At 34.3% G+C, this 21,476-nt stretch overlaps 1 protein-coding gene across 2 annotated transcripts in view; it reads right to left on the minus strand.

The window, feature by feature from the left end:
- ovo (transcriptional regulator ovo) overlaps positions 1–21,476 on the minus strand; it is a 103,476-nt gene that overhangs the window by 11,833 nt on the left and 70,167 nt on the right. For both annotated transcript variants that reach the window (XM_072529328.1, XM_072529329.1), the window contains exons 2-5: positions 12,112–12,604; positions 5,730–6,007; positions 1,103–1,396; positions 746–992 (exon numbers count right to left, since the gene is read on the minus strand). In XM_072529328.1, coding sequence (XP_072385429.1) covers positions 746–992; positions 1,103–1,396; positions 5,730–6,007; positions 12,112–12,604 — 1,312 coding nt within the window. The remainder of the gene's footprint in view (positions 1–745; positions 993–1,102; positions 1,397–5,729; positions 6,008–12,111; positions 12,605–21,476) is intronic.

The following is a 21,476-nucleotide window of genomic DNA, read 5'->3' on the forward strand; positions in this document are numbered from 1 at the left end:
TTTAAAATTCTTTGCAAGGAAGTTCATTTTAAGCCAAGATGCAACGCTGTTCTTGTCTGGCTGGCTTTCGGATTTTCCAAGATTCGCTCAAAAACACGCTCATGGTTATCGTTGTTGTTCACTGTCCTGGGACGCCCTGAGTTTCCTCTTCGTTGGCACAATACATTACCCGTATTTCAACTTTTCAACAACCTTCAAAATTACAGCATTACTCGGAGAACGTTTATTAAACCGTTGTGTGAATTGATCACACACGTATTGCAGACTTGCACTATTACGTTGGCCTATTCCGTATGAGCGAAAATAATGCTCCACGAGGAACACTTTCTCCTCTATACTTTTTAACAATTAGACCTTAATAATTAATTGTTAAAGATTACTTGACAGCTATACTAGTTAATTTGAATATGACAGCGCGAATAAAAAAACATCTATGTTTCAGTTTCAGTAGGTACTGTTTATTTTGGGCATTACTGTATTAATTACGTTTATAGTCTTTTTGGCATGTCATATCGGGGCAAATTATTATTTTTGAGTGTTATTGGATACAGAGATATTTTTGAATTATGCAGAGAATATATAAAATCATTGCTATAAAAAATTCCCGATATTAAGAAAATTTTATTATTTTAAAGACAAATTTTTATTATATTGACAGACCAATACATTTTGGCTTTTCACGAGTGTTATAAGAATGTTCTTAAGATACCTCCTTAATTCTTAGATACCTCATTTAACAACTTACCTGTTTAACATTTGTTCGCTAAAGGAATCAATATTTTGATCGACTGGATGTAACTGGGAATCGGGAGTCATCGAAGGAGAATGCATACTTCCAGGTCCAACTTCTTCGCTGTCGTTTTCTTCACTTGGGAGTCGCTGAAGGAAACTTGACAAATCAGTGGCGTCAGGAAAGTTTTCTAATAAGGCATTTTCTGCCGAACTGGAGAATGTTAAGGTCGCTGTAAACTGCAGAGGATCCACAACAGTTCCTGTTAAAAAGAAGAAAGTTAAATTATTCTTATCAGTAGGTATGCAATGCTATGTGAGAAGTTGAAGAAATAAACGGTTATTTATGCGATTATTAGATAAAGTGTTATACCTGTTACTAAGTCAACCATCATTGAATCATCATAACTAGAATATCCACTGGGCAGAAGTTGATTCATGGGATCCATCTTTGTTTCGTATATATCTATGTCACTTTCGTCTTTCATTACTATCCCATAAGAAGCATTTTGAAGCGTTGAATATTGTTTCGGAGGACTTTGGTTTCCATTGATCGTCAAATTTCCTAGGTCTTGTCCTGTATCGCAGTCCATGTTTTGTTGATTCGAAAGGATGTAATTTGAAGAAAAGTTTCCATTTGCATTAAAACTGTTGCTGTTATTACCGCCTGTAAAAAAAATTGTATCAATTTTTGCCCCACAAAAAAACTTAAAACTTATATGAGACTACGCAGTGTTGATTTGCTTAATCGCCAACCTCAATTGAGATGGTACGTAGGAGGAGGAAAAGATTCAGCAAGTAAATTAAAACGAGAAATCTACATGGTTATTCATATAAAACTATTTATCATAGCATATTTGAATGTACAGCCTTTATAATTTTATTTTCTTTAACATTTCTTGAAAATTGTTCATATTTTGTCATTCATATATCCTTTTAATTTATTGTAAAATTTATTTTAAGACTTGTTAATAGTACATAATTAAGCATAATAAATTATAAGCAGTAAAAGTATTTTATTTTTATTTAAAACTTTTATGATCAATAAATAGTAGTCCGTATTATATACAGTATTTTCCACATATTATGCTCAGAAGTAACAACATATTTATGGAAAAATTAGCATGAGTAAAAAACAACACAGACACAATTACCTATATGAAGCTTTTATCTCACCACAATCCAGAATTTTTGTCGTTTACATAAGACTTACAAGTTTAGGGTTATTCTGCTCTGAGAGACGGATGTGAAAGCGTGGATGAATTTTATTACCAGAAATTTTAGGATTTGTATTCAGCAGTTTATTGCGGATATTCAGCGGATTTATTGAAATATAATAAAGAAAAAACATAAGAAAGATATTAATAATTTTTATGTACGCAATCCTGATTTGTTTTGGTATTTGTGGAATGCCTAGCCAATAAAATTAATTTTTCTTTGGGCAATACGTTCTACTAAGTTTTAACCTATTTTGACAATCTACTATTGAAAAAAAAAAAAAATGGAAAAAACTTTCTTATTCATTAAGCTAACAAACAATGACAAATAGCTTTTCGCCCTTGCAGAATCCACAAGCACACAAGAACATTAAATACTAGTTTTTTTAACTAGTAGTAGAGGTGTGACTTCTCAAGATGTCTATAGATTCTCCAGGTTCTCATGTCTAGCAAATTTTTCGCTTTCACTTGATCCTCCCATCTTTTCCGTGACATTCTTTTTGGTCTTGCGCCCTGCAATTTACTATCTAGGGCTCTTTTTGGCAATCTTTCGGTCTCCATTCTCACTACATGACTAGCCCATCTAAGTATCTGAAGTTTGACGAATTCTGAGATCGGTGTCTCTTTGGACAGTTGGTAGAATTCATGGTTACTTCATGGAGATCTTTTGATAACTGTATATAACTTTTTAAAGAAAAATTTAAAAACATATTTTATTGTTAATTGGTTTTATGCTGATTCAAAATGAACTTTCCTATTTATGTTTACCAAATAAAATGTTAATGCGTTTTATTCAGATTTAGGTATATCGACATTATTTTTGTTGAACGTTGCTTATTTCAGAAACATTTTGCTAGTTTTTGCACAATTTTGTGATTATATAAATGCTTAGTTTGAAGAATGTAGATCCATTAACCAACAGAAAAATGAAGCATATAAGAGACTTCAGCAGTGCAGAACGAGATCAAACCTGGAAGACTATGAAAATCTTAGACGAGAAGAAAAAGGGCGTTTAGAAGGAAAAAGAAAGAGCCATACGAAAACGCTCTAAACGAGATTGTTAACCACCACAATAGAAAAGACTCGCTTAAGTTCTACCAGAATATAAACAGCTGCAGAAAAGAATTCAAACCTAGAATAACAGCATGTAAAGACAGAGATGGTTTCATAATTAGTGACAAAGAACAGATACTGAACAGGTGGGCGAATCATTTTGAAGAACTGCTTAGCGACAGTCGTGAAGAAGACCAAATAGAAATTACTTTGTCTGAAATGGATGAAAACGCTCAAGAGCCGCCCACCACCGAAGAAGAAACTAGAGAAGCCATTTCAAAACTGAAAAATAACAAAGCCCCCGGTTTGGGTGGTAAAAGTGGTGGTGACACCCTTTTTAAACACATGCATAAATTAGAAACCGAAATCTGGCAACGGAAGGAAACGCCTGCGGACTGGAAAATAGGTGTAATGCACCTTCTTCACAAAAAGGGAGATATGATGGTGTGTAATAATTATAGAGGCATCACCCTACTTAACGTGGCATATAAAGTATTGTTCAACGTATTGTACAAAAGATTGATCCCTATGCTGAACAAATAGTTGGGAAGTACCAGTGCGGTTTCCGACCCAATAAATCAACAACGGATCAAATCTTCACAGTCAGGCAGATCCTTGAGAAAACGCTTGAGTTCGGAGTCGACACCCACCACATATTCGTGGATTTCAAAGCCGCATATGACTCAGTCAACAGACAAAAACTTCTAAACGCTATGGTGGAATTTTAAATGCGGTTTCATCTTCTTCAACTAACGGAACTTACACTTACAGGCGTAGAGAGTGTAGTCAGAATCCAAAAAGACTTTTCAAGACCCTTCCATTTTAAAAATGGACTGAGACAGGGAGATGGACTGTCGTGTCTCTTATTTAACCTTCCAGTAGAAAAAGTAATTCGAGAGTGCCATATTAATTCGAATCTTTAATAAATCTGTACAAGTGGTCGGATATGCAAATGACATAGACATTATTGCTAGGTCCACAGAATCTCTGATCGAAGCATTTCGATCACTAAGGGCGTCTACACTGAGAATGGGATTAAAAGGCAACCAGATACCTAGACTATTAATTGATGATCTGGAACTGAAAGGTGTGGACACCTTCGTCTACCTGGGCTCGTTGCTGACCCAAGACAACAATGTCAGCGAAGAAATTAAAAGAAGAATAGTGCTTGCCAATAAGTGCTATTATGGCTTGAGGAAACAGATGGCCCCAAAACTACCCAGAAAAGTTAAAGTTACCATATATAAATCACTAATAAGGCTAGTGTTAACATACGGGTCAGAAACGTGGTCACTTATACAGAACGACCAAGAATTGCTTAAACGTTTCGAGAGAAAAATTCTAAGGAAAATATATGAAGGAGTCCAAGAACAGGGTTTATGGCGTAAGCGCTACATCTTTAAGTTATACAGAAGTTTTGGGGAACCTGACGTTGTAAACTGTATTAAATTAGCACGCATTCGATGGATAGGACATGTAATTAGGCGAGATGAAGATGCAACGATCAGAAAAAATTTCGACCGAAGACCAGTGGGAAGACGAACCAGAGGAAGACCAAAACTTAGGTATCAAGATAACATAGAGGATGATCTAAAATCCATCGGAGTTAAAGCACGGAGAAGAGTTGCCAGAGACAGGAGCGAATGGAAGATTATTCTGAAGAAGGCTTTGGCTCATAACGAGCTGTAATGGCACTGATGATGATGATAAATGCTTAGTTTGACCTTTTGCCATGCTTATAAACATGTCTTTACTTGTAAGAAAAATCAATATACAGTGATGAGTGCCTTAAGAACCGGCAAAATAACGCAAAAGATAGAAAACATAATACGTTATGAAATAAAAAGAGATGAAAGTAGTAGAGGTGGGAAATTATCGATAGAAACCTCTAATTTACATTAAATTACATTAGGACTATCGATAGTTTTCCACCTTTAGTCGTTAGCTTATGAGCTAGTTGACATCAGTCATAATATTACAAGTATGACGTCGAACATTTACATTTTTTAAATTTCGCATAAAGTAAAAACTGATTGAAGGCAATAAAGCAAATGTAAGTAAACAGTTTAATTAGTAGTAATTTGATAATTAATTCTGTGTTGACGAATACAGAATAACAAGCTATGATAATTCTGTATTGAGAAGAGTGTATGCGACGTCTCAAATCATAGTTTATTATTGATCAATATTTTAATTTTGGATAAAAAAATACTCCTACTTAAACTGTTTTACTTACATTGCGTGATACGTATTACTATGACTGAAGTCAACCAGCTCATAAGCTAATGTCTAAAGGTGGGAAATTTTCGATAATTCTAATGTAATGTAAAGTAAATTATAGGTTAATATCGATAATTTCTCACCTCTACTACTTTCATATCTTTTTATTTCACAACGTATTATGTTTTCTATCTTTTATTTTGCCGGTTCTTAAGGCACTCATCCCTGTATGAGCCCACTACAATATTCTATACGAGTGTGTCAAAGAAATCTTCAGCAATTTACTTGTAATAAGTTTAATTACGTCAATATGTATAATATTTTCAACAAAATATAAAATCTAATGTAACTAATATAATAAATATATTTTTGTAAACTGTAGTCACTCTAATTACCACACATATTGATACGTATTAAAAATAAATAAATAAAAAATAGGTTAGATAATTAAGAAATATTTAGTGAATATTACGTTTATGAACAAACATTCAACAATATTATCCCTCCTACCTTTTAAAGATTCGTAGAATGGCGGTAAACTTCCAGTAGGCGGACTACTGGGCCCGTAGTTTTGTCTTCCATCCCTTCCAGGATTCATACCACCGCCGCCCGTGCCACTTCCCATGGCTCCACCTGCGCCGCCACCAGACGAACCACTGGTAAAGTTTATACTACCGCCACCCGAAGAAGAATTAGTGGATTGGTTTCCCGAGGACTGGTTCCCAGAGGCTCCTCTTCCATGACCTGCAGCAGCCGATAACGTAACGGGAAGTTTACCGACAAGCGATCTGTAACAAGGATTTTAAGTGAATAGTAGGTTAGAAATTGCTTTGTTATAACAATGTTTATATTTCTTTGCATTGTATTGTCGGAACATTTATCAAAACACCATAATATTTGTTTACCTTTTATAAAGTCATTAACTAAAATTAATAAAAAAGTAGTTATGATATACGTACTACCAAAATTATGAAAAGTATCTAGGTTTTTAAAATAAAAATTAAAAGAATTGAAACACCGAAAAAAAAGTGTTTCAATTCTTAAATAAATTTTCCAGCTTTACTATTTATTTTCAAATTTTCATGCCTTGTTATTGTTGGTGTCTTTCTTCCAATAATATTTTAATTATTCTTCATCTGTTATGAATGTTGATCTTCTTAAAGGGGTGTTCCATTTATTTTATTTTCGTGTTTTTGCTTGGCATCTCTTAGTATTTTGATCTTTTTATCTTCTAAGATTGTTTTATTTTGGATGCAATATAAGCTGGTATATATTCATTTATCTTTATAATTACTAGATAGTCTAATAAGAAACCTCCTTTGAAATTAAAAACATCTTTGAAAGACTCAAAGATGTAATCCATCTTCTGTATAATGGAGAAGCTCCCCTAAATATTATAAAAACTATCGAAAACATCTTCCAAAACAACAAAATGGAACTCAGAATAGATGGACCACTTAGATAACATATGCGGAATAAGACAAGAAGACCCATTTAGCCCCATGCTCTTCAATTTATTCATGCATACAATCATTAAAAGCGTTAACAAAGGAAGAGGATACAGAATGAGAAACAAAGAAATAAAAATACTTTGTTACGCAGACGACGCAATATTGATAGCCCAAGATGAAGACTGGTCCACAGATTTAACATAAGAGCAAAAGAATTTAATATGACAATCTCATCTCAGAAAACTAAAACAACAGTAGTCAGCAAAGAACCAACCTGATGTAAAATAGAAATTGATGGCATCAGTATTGAACAAGTAATGGAAATAAAATACCTAGGAATTTCACTGTCCAGCTATGGAGACCTGAACAAAGAAGTGAGAGATCAAGTACAAAAAGCAAATAGACTGGCAGGATGCCTAAATAAGATTATATGGCGAAACAGACACTTGAGATGAAGTCAAGAATTTTTAAAGCCAGTGTAAGAAAAATAATGACATATGCCTCAGAAACAAGACCGACACAGACACAACGCAAAGACTACTGGAAACGTCAGAGATGAGAGTACTGAGAAAAATTACAGGAAATACGCTGAAAGATCGAAAGAGAAGTGAAGACATTAGAAGAAAATGTTACGTACAGTGTATAAACGAATGGACACAAAATAGAAAAAAAGAATGAAATAACCACATAAGCAAAATGGATGAGACCCGTGTCGTAAAATAGCAAGAGATAAGTCACCAATCGGTAAAGGAAGTATCGGACGACCACGCAAAAGATGGACTGACAACCTTCCATAGAGGTATTAATCCGCCTTAGAACAAGCAGAATTGCTTATAAAGAGGTAGAAGAAGAAGAAATTAAAAACATGCTTTTCCAGAAAATTCTTTTATTTTATTCAATATAGTCTCATTTTAGCTCTATATTAATAATAAAATCGTATGGCTTTTTCCGTGGAGATCCTTTCGGATTGTTCTGGAGCCAATTGCATCTTTAACCCTATTTCAAGTAGTTAGTGCCCTTAACGTGCCCCCCGAAGCACAGTGAACGGCTCGTATCATGTTTATAAGTAAAAATGTCGTTGTTGGTGCAAAGATGCGAACTCGTTCGCTATATACTTGTTGCCGAGCTCAATACAATGATTTTAGTGATTATACACCTTTATGCAGTCCGAAAACTATGTTTGTTTCGTCAATTATTGTCTCTTCGTTCGAGATGAATTTTTATTTACAAGCCATATCTTCAGACGTGGGAACACCTAATAATCGGACGGGACCAAATCTGGAGAAATAGTCGGATAAGAAAGTAAATCAAAGCACAACTCATGAATTTTTGCCATCGCCATTTGCTCTTGTAACCCAGTGCATTGTCTTGCAGAAGCTACACTGTCTGCTTCTGGATATGGAGTAGTTTCTCACTTAAGTTCTTGCTTTAATTTGTCGAATAATGCACAATAATATTGGCTATTGATAGTTTTACCTTTTTCAAGAGAGTCAATTACAATTATTTCTTTGCAACTTGCAACCCCAAAAATATAGTGGGCATAACCTTTTCGATCCATTGAGCCACTCTTGCCAGGTTCGGAGAAGTTTTGCTGGCTTCAGTTAACTGCAGTGAGTTAATTCTGTTCTCTGGCGTGTAATAGAACTTCAAAATCTACCCTATGCCGAAGTGTGCTTTTACCTTAGGGGTGGAATCCACCCCAAAAAATTTCTGTAGAATTTTTTCGAAAAATCAATACTTCTAGACTTATTCGCTCTTTAAAGGCGACAATTTTGTATTTAACGAAACGTTTTAAAACTTAACCTAAAATAAAAGGATAACGGTCAATTTTACTGGAAAAATGTGTAATATATTTTTAAAGTACTTAAAAAAGCATTAAAATGATACTTTGCAGTACTCTCTAGTGTATGCACTAAGTGAGTTATGATAAAAATAAGGTCAATTCATATTTTTTTCACGAGAAAAAAAAAAACAAAAATATTGTTATTTCTACACTAATTGGAAACGTTATTCATTTCATATTCACTTTATTTAAGTATCACTAATGGGATCAGTAGTGGGTATGAGAGGGTCTTTAGCAATTAAGTCAACAATAAATAAATTTGTTTGACAAAAGTATATTCAAAAAACGAAACAAAAAAGCACAGGAACTCACGCAACTTTTTTTTAATGCCCCTTAACTTTTTTCCACGGTGATATAGGTGAGTCATTGCTTTGCAGGAAAAAAACTTTCATATTTAAAATAACGTTTAGTGAAAGTATTTAGGATTTACAGTATTTCAGATACGATTTTTAAAAGTTCGCCACTCGCCATTTCCCCTATTTTTTGGCAAATATTGTTCTATAACTTTTTTCTACTCAGTTTTAAGTATATGCAGTGGTACATTTAATTAAAAGAAAAATCAATTACCTTGAAAATGATCTATAGTAGAAGGTTCTAGAACTAGTTTTAAGAAAAATACAGTTGTTCAAAATTTTCTACTCTTAAAGATTTTTGCAGCTTTTTTAAATTTCTCATTATAACTTTTTTTCTTGTATATTTAGGTGTATGCCTTAGTAAATAAAAATGAAAGCTTGTTTTCTGTTCTTTAAAATAGTCTATTGTAATAATATATTCTTGGACTAACTCATGGTAACTAAGACATGGTTCGTCAAATTGAGAGGCTTGCAACGATTTGTATATACCTATGTACAAGGAAAGAATACTCTGGAAATACCAGTCGCAGTAGTCAAAGACGAAAATGCCACTGAACCTCTAAAAACCAAACCAACAAGCTGAATTTTGATGAGAATCTGTCAATTATGTGACTCCAAAAAAGATGCAAAAAAGTTTGCCACTCCTATTCCCGGGCTTCCCCCTAAAACCGTCCATCGTAGGGAGGAGGAACATCGATTTACTAAGAATCTGTACACGCCGTAGGAAAAAATCAAATAAGAAATGTAGCTGAGATCATTTTAAACAAAAATGTTTATTCTCAGTTTTTCTGTAGAATGAACCGTTCTCTCAGAAACAAAGCTTGAAGCTATCGGCGATTTTAACTGTGTTACGCGTGCGAAATCAATTTTTTAAATAAAGTTTGTATTCGACGGTAAAAATTCGACAGCTTTTTTTGTCGTAAATAGCAAAAATCGTTAAAAGTAAAAAACTTCGAAAAACCGTATGTTGTAGGTAATTAAAGTAATTATTTTTTCTATTTAATGTACCATTACATATGCCTAAAACTGTGTATAAAAGAGTATCAAGAGAACAATTTTTGCGAAAAAATAGGAAAAATGGCCAAAAAATGGTGTGAATAGCAAAAAAGAAAAATCGTATCTCGGATACTGCACATCCAAAATCCTTCTACCAAATGTCATTTTGAAGAGAAATATTAAAAGTGAAGTAATACCTCACCCATATCCCCGTGAAAAAAGTTATGGGGCATAAAAGAAAAGTCGAGTCTGTTCTTGTTTGTTTTACTTGGTTTGTTGAATATATTTCTGTCAAAAAGAAACTTTAAAAGGCGACATTTCGATAGAAAATTTAACTTTGAACAACTTTTCTGTAGTGCATAGGTACAAATTCACCGGTTTCTCAAAAACGTACCCTTTTAAATGGTAGTACTCCGCGGTTTTTTTATATTTAGGGGTCTATTGACCATATAACGCAATAAAACTCCTTTAAAGTTGTATTTCCTTTCTAAAGTACATAATCAATAGCCTACCTGTGATCTAAGAATTATTAGCAATCTTTACTGGAATCAAACATCGTCTATCCGTACAGAGGCAGGGGAATCTGATGATATTAAAATCAAACGTAGGGTCTGACAGGGATGTATACTATTACCCCTGCTGTTCAACATATACTTTGAGGAAATCTTTCATTCTGGCATATAGTGCCATATGGCGCCATATGCGTCTGTATGAAGTTTGACGGAGATTTGATTTCACGTACACGCGCTTCTATCCATTCGCTCTGATAAGTCCTGATAGGACGAAATACGTATAAGCGAATTATATTTGCGTGATAACAAACCTTAACTGTCTTAGGTTAGAAATAGAAAGGGTAGTATTGTTGTTTTCTTCTAACGAAAAAATAGGAATCGGCCTTATTGCTAGAGAGTTTTAAAAAGTCTCATTTTAATGCTTTTTAAATTACTTTAAAAATATATGACTAACTTTTCCAGTAAAATTGACATTTTTCTATTATTCTATGTGGATTTTAAAAAAAATTTAATACGAAATTGTCATCTTTATTGAATTATTACTCCGTTTGTATTGCGCTTACAACAAAAATAAAAAAAATTCTTTGATTTTTATAAGGTACATTTTATCTTTTAACAGTTTTTTCGATAAAATGTACAGTTTTTGAGTTACTGATAATAAATCAATAGAATACATAAGAAAAATTAAAATTTTCATTTTTTTTTGCTTGGAATATATTTTTCTATCGATTCTTGACGTTATTTTCAATATAAAGGTTACCAACCACCCAGTTGGGGTAGATTGCAGCCCCAAGTTAAAAGCACACTTTGACATAGGGTAGATTGGTAAGGATAAATAGACGTTAATTCCAAAAATTTCATCAAAATCGATGCGTCTTGATGGAAATCGAAACCTTGGTACATTGCACTATTAAGCTTAGCTTCAATCACAAGAACCAATTCGAAAAGCAGTTAGGGTCAAGTGGTGCAAAAATGAGACAGCCGAAATTTCGGTTAAAAACAAAACATTCAGTTTTTCCTAATGCAAAAAAACAATAACCTTATAAAACATACGTTACAAATTACTTCCACATATACATATACAATTGAAATATGTAATGTAAGACGGAGTTTTTATACTTTTAAGAATAATGCCTAAGGTTTACGTTCCCAAAAAGCGCCCCTACGACAAAAAGGACATAGAAACAACCCTAAAGCTAATAGAGGATGGCACTTTATCTCTTAGAAGTGCAGCTACACAGTTTAAAATTGACAAATCTGTCAAACAAGTCTTTCGAGAAGACGTACTCGTGTACTTGGTAAACAGGGAAGAAAAACTTCTTTAACCAAAGAAATTGAAAAAGACTTAGGTGAAAACATAAAAATTATGGCAAAATGGGGGTTTTCCCTCACTAAACCGGAGATCCAAGCAATAGTTCAAACCTATCTACAAGACAACCACCTTACTACCCAGGTTAAGGAAGGAAAGCCTGGCAAAGAGTGGTTTAAAATTTTTTGCAAGCGTAATAGACTAAGTCAAAAAAAGCTTGAGCAAGTGAAAAGATGTAGAAGGTCAGCTACAAGTGATCCATTCATCATCTTTGGCTTTTACGATCTCCTGTGAAGTGAAGTATTGCCAGTTTGCTACACTAACCAAGTATATTTTCAAAACAAAAGGATTTAACAAAAGCGGATTTAAAATGTACTTGTGTGTGTTAATAGAGTTAATACATAAATAATCGAAAATATATATCTTACCGTACAGATATCAACGGTTTGCTGACTTTCGAACAATGGCTTCTCCTTTGCTCCCGAATTCGTCTTTCCTCTTCCTCATTTTCCGTCTCCCCCCTCCGTTTAGGTATGTGATAATCAATAGGCTGTTCTTGTTCAGGTTCCTGTATGATTAAATTCGTAGGTACTCGCGTATCTGTATCCTCCTCCCTCTTCGTCGTAGACTTGGGCGTTCTTTGTATCACCGAAAACTGTCTAATGGGGGCCAAATTTGCTGGACGGGGTTTGCTATCTTCTGACGGTTTTTGTGAGGGAGGAAGTGTGACTTTTTCTTGTTTGAAGAGAGATGGGTATTCCTTTCGTTCGGCCCGTGTGAGCACGTGACCTCTACTTCCGTACGGTTTATCTCCGCCAAGAATGGAAGAGATAAACCGACGAGGGGGTATATTGGAAGGTTTGGATGATTCCGGGGGAGGAGTTTTTGATTTGGACCTTTCTTCTTGCTTCCTGTCATGATCTGAAAATCAAAAAAGGTATATAAAGTTTGTTTTGAAACTCACTGGAAATTTTAGATACTTACTATACACATAGCTATATAAAATGTATGTAATGTATACAATTATCTTAGCATAGTAGTGTTAATGTAGAACTTGTGTAAAATCATAGAAGTTTAGAAATAATTTATTTAAGAAATATGTATAGAAATGGATTTCAATTGTTCAAAGATCCTTGAAAATCAATCATTAGGTATAAAAATAAATTACTGAATTACCAATATTCGTTATGGCCAGACAGACATGTGGATGATATAGTAATTATGTCAAACATTAGTAGAAACTTCCAAATGTTAAATCCGAATCTTCAATATTCAAATCTTAACTCGAATTTAATGGAGTACGGATTGAAAGTGCTTGCAAGTTCACATAGTTACTAGTATCATATTTAGATACAAGCAGTACGTAAAGGTCATGGTTACAGAATGGCGAACAAAGAAATCCAAATATTATGCTATGCAGACAACGCTGCATTAATCGCTGAGACAGAAGACGAGCTCCAAATATTAACACACATCTTATACAACAGCCAATAAATGCAATATGATAATATCAGCAGAAAAAATCAAATGTATGATAACATCTAAATACCCACTACGATGTAAAATCGAAATTGATGGGAAAATAATAAAGCTGGAAGCAAAGTTTAGATATCTGGGAAAAGATATAACTAGTTACGGAGATGTTGAAGAAGAAGTACGACAACAAAGCTTAAAAGCAAGTAAAGCGGCGGGATCTCTTAATGACATAATCTAGAAGAACAAACACCTAAGACATGACACAAAAACAATAATCTATATAGCAGCAATTAGACCTATATTAACATATACGGCGGAGACAAGACCTGACACATCTAAAACAAGACGACTACTAGAAATAACAGAGATGAAAATACTCTGACGAATATCAGGGAACAGTCTGTTGGATAGGAAGAGAAGCGCAAATATAAGAAAACCATGAAATATAGAAGACATACATGGATGGGTGACAAAACGGAAACAGGAGCGAAACGAACACATCAGTAGAATGGCAGAGGATAGGATAGTACGAATAGCACGAGATAAGTCACCAAATGGACGAAGAAGTATTGGCAGATCAAGAAAAATATGGTGCGATAATTTAAACAATTTAGGGGGCTAATATTGAAGAAGAAACAGGCTTTAAAGCCTACATACAAGAAGTAAGAAGAAGATATTTAGATCCAGAATTATAAATAAAATGCAGAATTTCATTGTAATAAACAATTTTTTTTGCAATTTGGTCTGTCAAGATAGACGTGGGTGCTAAAAAGTGTTACTAATAGATCGAACAAAATTTTTGTACATAAAAATATTTAAAATATCTTAGAACACATACATACTCAATTAAAACAAAGAATCAATAATAGAGAATTATTTAACATCGTCCAGTGTAAATTTAGAAAATTTTGAAATGCATCAAAACTTTATATTATAGTAAAATATTGTGATGCTTTCGGGATGCTGACGGAAGATGATGCTTTCGGGATGCTGACGGAAGATACATGAACCATCTTAGATACGCAGATGATGTAGTACTAATAGCCGATACGTGGAATGCACTGAATACGATAATTGAGGAGCTACACACAGAATCCCTAAAAAAAGACTGAAAATGAATTTCAGCAAAACTAAACTAATGTCAAAGAAAGATGACAAATCTATGATAAGCATCCAAAGGACAGAGATAGAACTAGAGATAGAATAGAAGATGAATATCCATATCTGGGTCAAAATGTCAAGGTAAGCAAATAAAATCAGACTACTGATATACGCAGAGGTGTAAAAATGGGATGGGCAGCATTCGGAATGTCGAATGGACGACAGATGCTGGGTATCTCACTCAAAGACCATAAACCCAATGAAGACATTCGTAATAAAACAAAAGTAAAAGATGCTGTCGAACAGGCAGCTAAACTAAAATGGAAATAGACTGGACATACGAAGGTCTTAAGGATGGCCGATGGAATAAAGAAATCGGGAATGGCGAGAATTAGGAGAGGCCTATATTCGGCAATCCGAATAGAGAGAAGGACTATTTATATTGTTTTCTAATTGTGAAAATAAACAATAATTAATATACCATTATTAAATATGTTTCCATTGAAAGTTGCATATTTTCTAAAATAAATACATATTTAATGCATATTTTTGGGTAAATTGGTGCATATTTATGCGCATATTTTTCACATTTCTAGTCTCTCATATCTCTAATAGACTCACAAGTCTATTAATTAGTAAGGAAGGTAGGCGCAGCTCTAAATGGAACAATACAACATCTTAAACGATAGGTAATTTAAAAATAGTTTTGAAACCATGATTTAAAAAACATTTTCACTAACAGCTCGCATCATTGTCGTATCACTCGGGCATTGTCGTATCATTTTGAACTATAACCACAGTATATTGCTAAAGAATTCTTTATTAGCAATATACTGTGCTATAACCAATATCTGATATGCCGATGCAACTGCTGCCGAAATAAATTAAAAATCTAGATAGTTTCAACGAAATTGGTAAACAATGTGCATTTAAAATAAACCACGATAAACTAAAACTGATGTAGGATTACATTCGTCATCAAATAAACTCCATTTCCGTTATTTCCGTTACCAATAACTTTTATTTATCACGAACCGCGAGCCGAAAGCCGAAAGTACCATGGCTGAAAAAACATAAAACGCGGTATGATGGTAGCTCGACGGGGGGTCGAGTACACAGTGTAAGTAGAGCACTCAAGACGAAGAGTTGATATGCATATGACGGCATCTCATCTCTATACGACGTACGACGAAAGACGTTAATATTTTTGCTATTAAGCCGCGGACCTATTTTAAGTTATAAGTAGTTACTGTTTACATTAGTTGCATATTCATAATCATCCCTGTAATTTACGAGTTTAACAATAAAGTGTTTGTTTCAATTCGAATCGACCCGTGGCCTATAATTATTAAACCCTAGACAACAAAGAAAAACCCTACATTTTGGGGGCTCGTCCGGGATGAACGATAAACGATAGCGGATAGCAGATAGCAGATGAACGATAAACGATGAACGATGAACGATAAACGATAAACGATAAACGATGAACGATGAACGATAAATGATAGCAGATAGCAGATAGCGGATAGCAGATAAAGGATAGAGGAACAGGATATTATATGATTGACGACACAACAACGCCTTGTTTACCAATACCAACTCAAGTAGATGTGCCAAGAACGAGAAACAGGAGCAAAGAGGATAAAGTCTCAACCGACGAAAGATGGTAACAAATTAAAAAACTATTAAAGATGATTTGCTAAGGTAAGAGTTATTTTTCAACATTCTACCAAGCAAATAAGATAAAGACAAAGAAGATAACGTTATTTATATTTATATGACATTTGTGATTTGAAAGTTTTGCATTTGTTTATATAACAGAATTAATAGTATAGTAGATGAACTCTCAGTAAAGACGCACGTGTTTCTTATTATATGAATGAACTATTTTTACTTGACCTAGATTTAATTTTGTGACTATAATAAAAACATTTTCATACATTATTTGAACATTTATGGTATCCGGTTTTTAAACGTTTATGAGTCTTAAGAGTGAATTCCGTAATAAATAGAAATCAATTATAATAAAAATTTTATTACTCCTATTTTTTGTCGACGATATATTTCTGTTTTAGATTAGGAAAACGATAATTTATGTAGGTTTGATAGCACAAATATGCGTTATGGTTATTAAAAGACAATAATCATTTTTGAAAAGGTTTAATTTTTTGCATGTTTATAGTTTATATGTAGTTACATATATTTTCGGTATTGTTGGATATTTTTTTAAAAAAATATTTTATTATTATGGCAACTTTGGGTTCTATCGGTAATATTGGCTATAATATTACTCATGCTAAATTGAGAGTTGCTAAAATTTTACATTATATTTGTTTTACCACTGATGGTGAACCTCGAAAAACTAGAAAAGCTTTGCGTGCTTTTCCTGGATTTCGGCTTGACGACACTTCCGAACAATTTTTGAGTAAATGTCAAGACGTAAGTGAAAATTTTGATCTTCCTGATTTAATTGCGGTATGCCAAATTCTTGGTTTAAATTATAAAAATGAAAAGCATGACGTGGTTGTCCGTATTTGTTCATTTTTGAATACCTTTATTAACGACGACGAAACTGAAGACGACGAAGAGGAGGATGACGTATCAGATATAGATGAAGACGACGAAAGACGAAAGGAAGAAAAAAGACAACTGAAAGACGAAAAAACGCAACTGGAAGACGAAAAAAGACGATTGGAAGAAGAAAGACGGAAAGATGATGAAAGACGTGAAAAAGAAAAACGACGATTGGAAGAAGAAAGACGGAAAGACGATGAAAGACGTGAAAAAGAAAAACGACGATTAGAAGAAGAAAGACGAGAAGACGATGAAAGACGTTCGGAAGACGAAAGACGTGAAGAAAAAGAAAGACGAAGACGTGAGAGAAGAAACGACGAGGATAGACGAAGACGCGAAGGGCGAAATTATGACGAAGGACGACAAATATGTGATGAAAGACGTAGATATGAACGAAATAATGACGAAGAGAGACGAAAATTCGAAGAAAGGCGAGATGACGAAGATATTTACATACATGAAGAAATTGGACAAAGGAGTTATAGCGCAAGAAATGACGCTGAAGTTAGATCCGTGAATACTGGAGCGACTGGTATAAGACGACAAGAATCATTTGCATTAAGTTTTAGAGACGTGGAGGACAGCATAAGATCATTTGATGGAAAAGACGAATATCCTATTCGCACGTGGATTATCGAATTTGAAGAAGTAGCTGAGATAACAGGGTGGAACAACCTGCAAAAATTAATCTATGCAAAAAAATGTTTAAAAGGACTCGCCAAATTGTTTGTGCAGTCAGAAAAAGGCATCAGAAATTGGCCTGAATTGAAGAGACGTTTAATAGAAGAATTTGGAGAACAGGTAAATAGTGCGCAGATACATAAAATGTTGATGACGAGACGAAAAAAATTTGATGAGACTGTACAAGAATACATGATTAAAATGAGAGAAATAGCTAATAGAGCTTACTTAGAACAAGAAGTTGTTATGCAATACATAATTGATGGAATACAAGACGAATCATCCAATAAACTAGTGCTATATGGAGCAAAAAATTTTGCAGAGTTTAAGGAGAAAATTAAACTATATGAGAGGATACGCGGTAAGAAGGCTACTGGACAAGCTCAAGTCTTTAGAGCAAATAAAGAAGGATTTAAGAAAAACGAAGACATCGTTAGAAAGGACAAAAGAGAGAAGAACGACGTGAAAAGAGAAAACAACATTACTTGTTTTAATTGTGGAAGTAGAGGTCATAAATCTAAGGATTGCCCAGATAAGTTTAAGGGAACGAAGTGCTTTGGTTGCAACAAATATGGGCATGTTTCAAGTAAATGTCCCAATAAAAATTCGACGAAGGCTACTACAGAAAACACAGCTTTAAATGTAATTGAGGTTCAGCCAAAAACAGCGGTTAAGCTAACAATTAATCAGATCACACTAACAGCTTTATTTGACACAGGAAGTGATATATGTACGATAAGAGAAGATGTTTACGATACATTCTTTAACGATATTTGTTTAACACCCAACACCATAATTTTGAAAGGCTTAGGACAAAATGCGAAAGTTAACACATTAGGATCATTCTCTACACAAGCTGACGTTAACGAAGAGAAGTTTGATCTAACATTTCATATTATCCCAAAAGCCGCGACATCTTTTCAAGCAATAATTGGAAATAATATTTTACAACAAGCATATGTTAGTATAAGAGATGATGGGATAGTAATGCATAAGAGGACGAACGAAAACTTTATTATGCACATTATGCTTGACGAAAAAGATAAAGAAGATGAAGTAAAAGTAGCACACATTGAAGACGAAAAACACAGAGAAATTGTTAGACAGTTAATGGAAAGTTATGAACCAAAGAAAACGAAGACGACAGAAATTGAAATGAAAATTGTCCTTAAAAGCGAGGAACCGATTTATGAAAGACCCAGACGATTATCTGTTTCTGAAAAAGAAGAGGTAGACAGTCAGATAAATGAATGGTTAAACGAAGGTATAATTAAACCTAGTTGCTCAGATTTTGCCAGCCCAATAGTATTGGTAAAGAAGAAGGACGGTCGGACAAGAATTTGCTGCGATTATAGAAAAGTAAATAAAAACATAATAAGAGACAGATTCCCACTTCCCCTTGTTGAAGACGTGCTTGACTGTTTACAAGGTGCAAAAATTTTTAGCACTATTGATTTAAAGAACGGATTTTTTCATGTTCCCGTAGAATTTAGTAGTACTAAGTACACATCGTTTGTGACGCCCAGCGGACAGTTTGAATTCCTCAAGTGTCCATTTGGACTATGTAACAGCCCAGCAGTATTTCAGAGGTTTATTGCTCACATTTTTAGAGAATTGACGGCTAAAAAATATGTAATTTATTATATGGATGATATTATCATTCTGAGCTCTGATATAGAAGAAGGGATATATAGATTAAAATTAGTATTGAAATTAGCACAAGAATATGGACTGGAAATTAAAAAGAAGAAATGCCAATTGCTGCAGAAAAAGGTAGAATTTTTAGGATTTATTGTGGAAGACGGAAAAATTCAACCAGGTGATGCGAAGGTCATAGCAATAAAGAAATTTCCTGAACCTAAAACTCAGAAACAAGTTCAATCTTACTTAGGGCTTACAGGTTATTTTCGAAAATTTATAGCCGGATATGCAAACATTGCAAAACCGTTAAGTGACTTACTAAGAAAAGATGAAGAATTTAGGTTTGAAGATAAGCAAAAAAAGGCTTTTGAAACGCTAAAGGAAAAACTAATAAGTGAGCCGGTGTTACACATTTATCGACAAGGTGCTTATACGGAACTTCATACTGATGCCAGCCAGCATGGTTATGGAGCATGTTTACTACAGCGATCAATTGACGATTCCAAGCTCCACCCAATATATTACATGAGTAAAAAAACCACACCTGCAGAAGAAAAGTACACCAGTTACGAGCTAGAAGTACTCGCTATTATAAGAGCGGTAAAGAAGTTTAGAATATATTTACTTGGGAACAAATTCAAAATTGTTACAGATTGTGACGCCTTTAAGCGAACTATGGACAAGAAGGACCTTACAACAAGAGTTGCACGATGGGCACTGATGCTAGAGGAGTACCAGTATGAAATTGAGCATAGAAAAGGTGCTCAGATGTCTCACGTGGATACCCTTAGCCGGTATCCAAAAGTTTTAACGGTTACAGAAGAAAATGGTGTAATACAACGAATTAAAGTGGCTCAAGATAAAGATGAGCACATTAAGGCGATAAAACAAATACTTTTGACAGAAGCATATGAAGATTTTTACTTAGAGCACGAAATATTATACAAGTATGTCAATGGATTAAAACTATTAGTTGTACCGAGAAATATGCAGACTGAGATAATAAGAAGAAGTCACGAGGTAGGACATTTTTCTGAGAAAAAAACTGAGGAAGTAATAGCTAAAGACTTTTATATACCAAAGATAAAAGAAAAAGTTAAAAATGTTATTTCTAACTGTATAGCATGTATACTGGGAAGCAAAAAGGAAGGAAAAAAGGAAGGGACACTTAACCCCATACCAAAACTAGACGGTCCACTGCACACATACCATGCGGATCATTTGGGTCCATTGCAGTCTACAAGTAAGAATTATCAGCATATACTTGTAATTATAGACGATTTTACCAAATTTGTTTGGCTTTACCCGACGAAGTCCACAACGACGAAAGAAGTTATAAGTTGTCTTGAAAAGCAACGAAGAATATTTGGAAACCCTTCTCGAATGATAACCGACCGAGGTACAGCATTTCGATCAGAGGAATTTGAAAGATATTGCCAAGAAGAAAACATTCAACATGTTCTAGTGACAACTGGAGTACCACGAGGAAACGGTCAGGTTGAACGAGTGAATAGAACAATCATCCCTGTTCTTACCAAATTGAGTTTAGAAGAACCTACGAAATGGTATAAAAATGTTGACAGGGTACAAAATGCATTGAACTCTACCTATCAACGAAGTATAGGTACTACACCTTTCGAAGTATTGGTTGGCGTAAAAATGAAAAATAAAGATGATATTCGAATCAGAGAACTCATAGAGGAAGAGGTGATTAAAATATATGATGAAGAAAGAAAAGAACTTCGAGAAAGATGTAAAGAACAAATATGTAAGGTACAAGCTGAAAACAAAAAAGGGTATAATTCTAGAAGAAAACGTGCAAAAATTTATAAGGAAAAAGATTTAGTTGCAATAAAAAGAACCCAGTTCGGCCCAGGACTTAAACTCAAGATAAAGTTCTTAGGTCCATACGAGATTGTCAAGGTTAAAGATAACGATCGTTACGATGTTGTTAAGATTGGTGAGCATGAGGGACCAATGCGAACATCAACGTGTGCTGAGTATCTTAAACCGTGGGTCGACAATGAAAGCGACGAATCCGAGTCGGATTCTGAAGAGGATGGCCGAGTGTAGGATTACATTCGTCATCAAATAAACTCCATTTCCGTTATTTCCGTTACCAATAACTTTTATTTATCACGAACCGCGAGCCGAAAGCCGAAAGTACCATGGCTGAAAAAACATAAAACGCGGTATGATGGTAGCTCGACGGGGGGTCGAGTACACAGTGTAAGTAGAGCACTCAAGACGAAGAGTTGATATGCATATGACGGCATCTCATCTCTATACGACGTACGACGAAAGACGTTAATATTTTTGC

The sequence above is a fragment of the Diabrotica undecimpunctata genome, chromosome 4 (genome assembly GCF_040954645.1).
Source record: "Diabrotica undecimpunctata isolate CICGRU chromosome 4, icDiaUnde3, whole genome shotgun sequence".
In the NCBI taxonomy this organism is placed as follows: domain Eukaryota; kingdom Metazoa; phylum Arthropoda; class Insecta; order Coleoptera; family Chrysomelidae; genus Diabrotica; species Diabrotica undecimpunctata.